Source organism: Mchenga conophoros, linkage group LG4 (genome assembly GCF_057382185.1).
Source record: "Mchenga conophoros isolate Kocher_MC1m ecotype Shallow Benthic linkage group LG4, M_conophoros_male_GT1.1, whole genome shotgun sequence".
NCBI classification, from domain to species: Eukaryota; Metazoa; Chordata; class Actinopteri; order Cichliformes; family Cichlidae; genus Mchenga; species Mchenga conophoros.
Genome location: NC_140529.1, coordinates 40,245,949 through 40,255,284, shown reverse-complemented (window position 1 = coordinate 40,255,284; position 9,336 = coordinate 40,245,949). Strand labels below are relative to the sequence as shown.

At 45.0% G+C, this 9,336-nt stretch overlaps 1 protein-coding gene across 1 annotated transcript; it reads left to right on the top strand.

Annotated features, from left to right (window-relative positions):
- Positions 1-3,927: 3,927 nt before the first annotated feature.
- On the top strand, positions 3,928-9,282 carry LOC146576882 (nucleoside diphosphate kinase B-like). The gene is made up of 5 exons (XM_085272440.1): positions 3,928-4,023; positions 5,910-6,040; positions 7,099-7,200; positions 8,362-8,474; positions 9,087-9,282. The coding sequence occupies exons 2-5, from the start codon at positions 5,924-5,926 to the stop codon at positions 9,202-9,204; spliced, it is 450 nt and encodes a 149-aa protein (XP_085128566.1). The 5' UTR covers positions 3,928-4,023; positions 5,910-5,923; the 3' UTR covers positions 9,205-9,282.
- Positions 9,283-9,336: the final 54 nt, after the last annotated feature.

Genomic DNA, 9,336 nt, shown 5'->3' with positions numbered 1-9,336 from the left:
CGTCGGCTCTATTCTCACCTCCCTCAGCTCCCCTGCTGTTGGTTGGCCTGAATCCAGTGATGGTCTTCATGCCCCTCCACACCTCTCTCATGCCAACCTGTTCTCACTCCCAAAGCGTAACATTTTACGCTAGGTGACAAATCGTCACCATATTACGTTTTCGGCTACCCACCACGTTCCTAAATGACGATCTCGGAAAAAGAGGAAATATGAGAACCGTCTGGACTGAACCTACACATGTTCGCTCTTATTCTTCATATCGCTTAGAAACACGCTATTTAACATCATTACAGTCCTGGTTAAGGTCAGGAATAAGGTTATGGTCAGGGCTAGGGATAAGGTTAGGTTTAGGGCTGGAATACAGGGCTGGAACGTCTACTCCCGCGGGAGCGTCATTGCACTGGATTCCAGCCATAACCCGCCACGTACCATAAGAACGCCGAAGGTCTCCTTTCGCGTTCCTCAGGAACGCCGCGGGACGTGACAAAACGTCGACATGTTACGCCTCGGGAGTGAGAACGCTCTGCTCATGCTGTTCTGCTGGAGTTTCCACTCCAGCTTCCTCCTGTAATTGTCCTTAGCCTCTCTGATCTTGTCCTTTAGTAACACCTGGACCTTCCTCACCTCCTCTTTGTTGCCCCCTCTGAAAGCCCTCTTCTTGTTGTTGAGGAGGGCTTTGATGTCCTTAGTCACCCACGGCTTGTTATTTGGGTAACAATGAACAGTCTGAGCTGGAACAATGGAGTCGGTGCAGAAAGTTATGTAGTCTGTGATACACTCAGTAAGCCCATTGATGTCCTCGGCGTGAGGCTCACAGAGTGTTTCCCAGTCGGTCACCTCGAAACAGCCCTGTAGTTCCGCTATTGCCTCCTCTGACCACCTCCTGACAGTCCTGGTGGTCACAGGTTCCCTCCTCACAATTGGCACATAGCGGGGGGTGAGGTGAATCAGGTTATGATCTGACCTACCAAGTGGGGGGAGGGAGGAGGAGCTGTATGCATCCTTGACGTTAGCATACAGTAAGTCTAAAGTTTTCTCTCCCCTGGTGGGACAGTCCACATATTGTTTGAATGTTGGTAGTGTATTGTCCAGTGATACATGGTTGAAGTCACCCGAGATCACGATAAAGGCACTCGGGTGCTGAGTCTGTAGCCGAGCTATGGCAGAGTGGATAGAGTGGATTGTTACTGTTACTGTCTCTGAGCTGCTGGGAAACCTGAGCCTTGTAGATGATCCTGGTCTGGATGGAAACCAGCATGATAGGCCAGCTCCATCCTGTCACCCACACACGGTCGGAGGAGCTTGGAAAGAAGTGATTGGACGTCTTCACTATGGTTTCACCTCTGATGAGAGGTCTGCTCAAAACTTCAAAAAGCTCGGTCACTTTCTTTCCGAGCTGCTTAGACTAGCATGACCACAGCCGACACAGCACCTTTGTTTTTATATGTCGAATCCCTTCACGGTATTGATCGAGACCCATGCTGCACAAGGCTTTTAATTCAGATGATTTTTTATTCTTTTATAAATATTAAATTGAGGTGTAAGTTTCTGTTTCTGGCCTCACAGAGCAGCCAGCACCAGCACAGGATTTCAGAGAATATGACTTATTAGTGTAGAATAACCTCAAATGTCTGCAGTAGTAATACCACATTAATTATTAATGAAATACATATTTCTACTTATTTCTTACTTACTGAAGTATATTCAGTGTTTTTTTGCTGCTTCTTTGTTTTTTAAGTTGCACCGCATGCATATGAATACTGTGTCCTGGTTTTCTGATTAGCAACGATCACCTGACATTGAGCAGGTAACAGCTGGTTGAACAGCCACACTGATCATTTTACTGCAGCTGAAGGCATCTGGAGCGTTTTTAACTCTCAGGTCAGCCTGCCCTCTGGGGAAGATTTGAACCTGAAGTTAAGACAGACAGCAGTCCTGTGGGGATAGAGGGACTCTGTGGGTCAGTGAAAGCAAAGAAGAGGTCTCACAGCTGTGGCTCTGCAGCTCCAAGTGCATCACAGTATAAGAGCATTAGCAGGTGGAGTGTGTGCGTGATCAGGGGGTGTGTGTTTTCATTTCAGCTGATAGGATCCCTTTGTCCCCTCCTCAGGACTGTTGACCCGACCGCGTGCCCCTTGGGAGGAGGGTGATTTCCATCCCTGATTAGGATAAGGTTTATATTTAGGGTCAAATTGGGGGAAGGGTGAAGGTTGGAGCTTTGGATTAAAGACTCGTACAGAAGCGAGTGCGATTTCAGTTGTTATATAACAATCGCCCTCCCTTATGTAAGAATTGCACCTCTTCAACTTACAGAGCAGCAACGGAAAACAGCGTCGAGGAAAGGATAAAAGGAAACGGTATTATTACAAGTTCACAGATTTCTAACAGTCAGCATCCAGGGCTGCAGTTCCTTTAATGACCAGCAGAGGCTCCAGCAGTGAATGAACAGCACGGTTTATTCAATAAGACTTGACTTGTACGATCTACTGCAATATCAAGCGCCTTGAGCCAACTGTTGTTCTGATTTGGAGCTGTATAAATAAAACTGAAAAATTGAAATCAGACAAGACAGAGACAGAAAAGTGTTCAAGGAGCTCAGAGATCAGAAGGTTCAACACAGGCAGAAACAACAAACCCTAGATAACAGATATCACAGCGGGGATTTCAGCAAAGATGGCGGTTAATGACGTGCAGCGCTGGCGTTCAAGCACCTGGGAAGTGGGAAAAAAAGAGCTCAGTGCATCATGGGAATGCCCCAGCAGCCTACTGCGGTGTAACTCAGGGAGGATTCAGCCCTAACTGTGGGCTTCAGCAAAAAGGAAAGGCTGATCTTAGAAGCAGATGTCTGTCTGCTGAATCCAGACTGGGAGCTGGTTCCAGTCTGTGATGTGCTCGTTATATAAAACAAGTATAAATGAATTTAAAATGCTGCAGCTGCTTTAACCCTGACACACACCAAGAAGAGAGAGCACATTACTCTGATTCTCAGCTCCTTCCACTCACGTCCTGCTAAATATAGAGAAAAATGCAATGCCCCACTTTTTGTCTCTAAGTCTCTCGATGGTATGGGCCCAAAATATATCAGGGGTATGACTGCTGAGCTGGGTAGGTGTCTCAGATCCGCAGGGTCGGGTCAGCTTGTGGTGCGCAGAGTTCAAGCCAAACATGGTGAAATGGCTTTTAGCCATTAAACTGCTGCTGCTTGAATCAGCTCCACAGTCAGCACTGCTAACCTGAACATAACATATTTATGTTTATGTATTTATGTCAACATCTTTCTCTCTGCTTTTGTAACTGAGCCTCTGCTTGATGATCTACAATCACTGTTTGATGATTTTAGAGATAAAACTGTTAAATGTGCATGAAGACATTTTGTAGTTGCACACAATAAGATATTTTTAACCCCCCAAAAAGTGAATAAAGGAGGTCTTTTAAAGTGGAGAGTTTTTATTAAAGTTTGCAGTTTTAGAAGAATGTTTGCTGTTTGAGGACATTTTGGATGGTTGTGGAAAAGACACAGGTCCCCACAAAGACAGGTAAACAAAAACACATACACACATAAATATCTGTCAACAACTGACACAGATTTAGACCCACTGTGCACACACACACACACACGCACACGCACACGCACGCACACACACGCACACACACACACAGACACACACACACACACACACAGACACACGCACACACACGCACACACACACACACACACACACACACACACAGACACACACACACACACAGACACACGCACACACACACACGCACACACGCACACACACGCACACACACGCGCACACACACGCACGCACACACACACACACACACGCACGCACACACACACACGCACACACACGCACACACACACAGACACACACACATATATATATTTCTGGAGCCCCTCCCCCGCGGAGAAGCCTTTAAATAGAGCCGCTCTGTGGTGTTGTGGCCTTGGTGATCACATCCGCGCCGCCAGCAGATCGTCTCCACAAGTTCTTCTCCCATCCCAGAACCAAGGTAGCTATCAAACACAGACGCACACGTATGCAGCAGATCACATTTTTACTTCATGAGCAACTTTCTCCTAATATTAAAAAGATGTTTTACAAAACATTTTCAAACTCATACATTTGAGTTTTGGTATAAAATCAGTCAAAATATAAAATTTAAGCTTCCAGTTAAAATCTGATCCGCACAGAAACTTTACAGCTGATAAAAAATAATCCACTTTTATATGATATCTGCGCCTTCACAGACTAAATATGATAAAATTATTTAGTGACATCGTGTGTGGGATTCTCGTTTTGTTGGCTTCTTTTTGAAATGACTTCAGTCTTGCAAAACTTTGTAACTTTGCAGCCCGCTGCACTCTTGGTGTCACAGCTCTGCTAATGTGATATGAAGGTGCAATTAAAAACCAAAAAGTAATGGAATCAAATCAATGCTACTATAACTTGATTTTTTTTTAACTGGAACTTTCCAGACATGCCCACCGGGGACAGAACTTACAGAGTGTCTTTGACTTTAAACATAATGCTCTCCTCAGCCTCATATTATTCCCACAGGCAGAGAGACCACATCAGACAGATTTATGGTCAGCTGTTAGAAACTAGTGAATTTCTAACAGTAAAGTTTGAACTTGTCTTAAAAATGTTCAGTTTAATGAACTCAGTTTAGGGAAAACATGTCAAAGGAATAATGAATGTTTTAAAAATGTTTATTATGTCGCAAGTCTGCAGCAGAAATCTGCAGTTTAAATCTGGTAAAAAAATGAAGCGTTAAATTGGTGATGTAGGAGCAGCAAATGTTTTTTCTCTGACCGTCTCTACAGCTGTTTCCTTGTGCACGAACGAGCTGCGAAATCAGTGTTTCACAAACCAAAAACACGTTTTTTCATCAGAATTCTTGTTTTTAGTTTGACGGGCCTGTTGGAGGTTTTTGTAAATTTTCAGCAAATAAAATAATTTCTGCATATGGAGGCTGAACTTTTAAAACCTCAGAGCACATTACAATCATGACATCTTTAAAGCTGAAATTTTAGCCTCAGAGCTGTCAGATATCAGGGTCTCACTTAATTCACTGAAATCTCAGATTATCGTGGCCAAGTTTGTGCAGACAAGGACTATTTTTAAATATGCATATATGCACAATGAGAACATTTTCTGGAGGTATAAAAATGCTGAGAGCAGCTGTTCTCTAACAGCAGGCCGTCCCACCTGCTCTCAGTTGCTGTCGGCGTCACGCCAGCAGATTCCGGCGGGCAGTAAAATTAGCAGCGGGGCCTCCGGCATGCCGAGGCTTTGTCCAGAGTTATGAGCAGGCTCAGATTCGAGCGGCGGTTGCTACGGAGAAGAAGAAAATGTGGTCCAGGAAGCTCAGAGGCAGCTCTGGTTTCACATCAGGGGGAAATTTAATATCGGCAGCTCTCACTGAGCTGTGACTGAAGGAGACGATGTGATGAGATGTGTCAGGATAAAGCAGACACACCTGAGAGGGAGGAAGAGGAGGAGGAGACACTCACAGAGACAAAGATGAGACAAATGTGGTTTTCGGGGTAGATGGGTCGTTTCCCTCCTTCTGGCCGTGCTTCGTGTTCAGCTCAGCGGTGTCTCCTTCACACATCTCCAGCTTCTTTTTCATCCAAAAACACTTAAGCCTTCGGCCCTGCAGGCTCCTCCTCCTCTGCAGGAATCTAAACATGTTTAGGAAACTATCGATCAAATTTTACATTTGATCGAAAATTTAAAAAAATATATTATAAAACATTTCTTATTTATAAAATATATAAAATATTTCTGTATGGTTTAGTTTGAGGACACACTGTGTGCTGTCAAACAAACGCTCATCAAAGAACTCATCTCGTTTCCTGTGGGCTGACTGATCACTTCCTGTTTCCTGTGCAGCCTCCTAAGCAGACATGGAGCGTACCTTCATTGCCGTGAAGCCCGATGGCGTCCAGAGAGGACTGTGTGGCGAGATCATCAAGCGCTTTGAGCATAGAGGCTTCAGGCTGGTCGCCGCCAAATTCGTGCAGGTAAAAACGACGCCAGGCGCCACAACTCACATACAAACAACTGATCAGCACATACTGACCACCAGCAGGGGGCGTTTCTTCTCTGCTGCAGTTCATTTGTTCATAAAAGTGCAGCTGTCAGCTTTAAACTGAGGCTTTGAACCAGCTTCATCAGAACAGAGTTCCATTCATAATAATCCTTCTTTACCTCACACCAAGCCTCGTTGCAGCCGCTCATCATCTATGTCTGAAAGCTCCTCCCCCTTTAAGGCAGCTTTCTTGATTAGCAAAACTGGATTTGAGCAGCAGGTGGGTGGGGCTTCTATGCTCCCTCTATGACATCATACAGATCCCAGATTAGAAAAAACAGCATAAAGTGAGTGTTTAGAGCAGCCTGTTTTTGCAAAGCGAGCTCATTATTCGAGACTTCAGTTTGTTTAGTATGAAAGTCCGCACAGGAACAGGAAATACATGACAGGAAATAAGACGAGGGTCACTACCTTGAGTTGTTTTCCTGTATCCTACATGAAAATTCTGTAATTTCAGAATTTTGCTCATATGAAGCCACGCTCACGGATCTCTGATGATCTGCAGAGTCCAAGTGTTTGAGCCGGTACGGTGTAAATATTAGAGACGATGTAAAAGGCTGGAGCAAGCCAAGCAACATGGTGTGACAGGAGGTGTTCGATTAGAGGCGATGACAGGGGCTGAGTGCTTGGCGTTGTTGAAGTGAAGCCAGTCGTCTCGGTGGATTCATGATGAACATGCAATAAAACACCTGATACCCCCCTCCCCCTCCAGCCCCCTCCTCTTGGCAGTCCAAGTGTGGATAAAACATGGATGTAACCTCAGGTTTAAAAAAACTGGGGCTTGTTTCACCACTTGTGCTCATAAAGAGCTCGGATTGGATAGAAGCCTCATGCTCAGCTGATGAGTTTATGGTCTCAGTGTTGCTGCTTTCAGGCCTGACTGAATAAAACACAAAGTTCATTTTTAATACTGGTCCCGTCGTTGGGCCGTGGCCACCCAGTGACTGACTCGCCGATGAATGTGTAACTTCCTGTATTTGGTGTCTTCAGGCCTCTGAGGACCACATGAAGAAACACTACCTGGACCTGAAGGACATGCCTTTCTACGCTGGACTCTGCAAATACATGTCCTCTGGACCCGTCCTCGCCATGGTAACACACATACAAACACACTCAGCTCGCCTCTAGCGCCGCCATCACACACATATCTTTCTCGCTTTATCTCTTTCCATTGCCTCACTCGTCTCTCCATCTATTCACACCCTCTCGTGTTCAAGGCATCGTGCTCCGACCTCCACCGGACAAACATAGGAGACTTTAATCATCCAAGCTTTATTTAGCCTGACCTCGCACACGTTTGCAACCAAAAGGGGATAAAAACAAAACAGCAAACAGTTTGAGTTTGAGAGGAAATATGAGGCACCTAAAACTGCAGTTCCTCTGACATCCACTAGAGGCTGCAGCAGGGAGTCAGTCCCATTTTAAACGTTTACAGCAGAAATAAACACGTTTACATCCTGATACACAAACAGCTGTTGTTTTTTATAACTCACCTGTTTAAATTGTATTAAGGCTTAAATTTTGCATTATTAGGGGCGTGGCCTTTTTGAGTGACAGGTGGATGATGGCGACTTAGGTTTTAGGCTGTAGCTGCTAGCTGTCTGCTAGCTTCACCTCAACTGAACCTCTGGACCTTGTTTGTGCAGCTGGAGCCTTTTAATGATGTGATCTGACCATTAATATGGCTGCTGTGAGGTTAATGGATCTAATGGATCTACACTTTGGGTGCAATCGCCAAGAAGGCGCTATCAGCAGGGGCGCCACTAGGGGACACCACCCTCCCTCAAACAGATCATTATAGATTTCAAAATCTTATTTGGTTTTCATATGTATTTATTTTCAATAAAATCTACTTTAATAATCATTCTCTCTTTATTGACATATTTTTCATTAACCTATGTTTAAAATACAACTTTGTCAGTGGTCTTGAGACTTTTTGTCCAAAACTAGAAGACAGTGTTTACATTTTACTTCTATTCTGGGTGAGTTCAAGAGCGCCCCCTATAGAGCAGCAAGTCCACCGAGGAGGCAGTTCCTGACAATTTAGAATATTTAATTTGACGTGATGGTGACAGAAAACTGAAACTGGTGACATCACAGTGGTCTCGTCCATCTTTTAGATACAGTCTATGGATTACACTGGTTTGTTCTTCCTGTATCACTAAAGTAGAAAAGAACTAAAACTGTTCACCTTTCAACGTAAACATCAAAATTCAGTTCAGCTGTTTGTAAGTGTGTGTTTGTGCATTCCAGGTGTGGGAGGGTCAGAACATTGTGAAGCTGGCCAGGATGATGCTGGGTGAGACCAACCCCGCTGACTCCAAGCCCGGCAGCATCCGTGGTGATCTGTGCATCAACATCGGCAGGTGAGCAAGCGACCACAACATGACTGCCTCTGTTTTATAACACAACATCACGCAGAGCAGACGGACCCACACAACTCACAACACTGTTGTTTTTCAGCCAGTAATAACTCAGTGTAGTAAAGATTAGGATCTCAGTGGGATAAAAGTGTCTCCTCCCAGTCCTCCATCCCGGCTCCCCCCGGCCGTAGCATCATCAGTATCACTGTAACATATTTCACTTAGCCTTACTGGACACACACACCATGGTCGGGAGTCAAACCCCCGACCTGAAGGTCCAAAAGCAAGTAGTGTTACCACTGCATTGTCCAGCTGCTGTGTGTGTGTGTGTGTGTGTGTGTGTGTGTGTGTGTGCGCGCGTGTGCGTGCGCGTGTGTGTGTGTGTGTGTGCGCGTGTGTGTTAAGACATTAGAAAACTAAAACACTCACAAAATATTAATGAGATCTCTTAAATTCATAATATTTTAAAGTCTTAACAAAATGTGAAAAATTTTAACGCATTTTTGAAATGAGACATTTTCTATTAGCTGTCTGAAAGAACCCCTCCCCTCCCCCCACAAACCCTGAAATCATTGATCAGTTATTGATCCGCACCGATCACCTCCGTCTCCACAGGAACATCATCCACGGCAGCGACACCCTGGAGAACGCCAAGATGGAGGTCGACCTGTGGTTCAAGGCCGAGGAGTTTGTCACCTACACCCCATGCGCCCAGTCCTGGCTGTACGAGTAAACCGGCCCCTCCCTGCAGTCGATCGTCGATCAATCCACAACATGTAGCACTTATCAATAAAGTGTCATGTTAACAACAGTCTGGATGTTTCTGTGTTTCTCTGGGTGAACGCGGTTTCTACTGTTATCACCA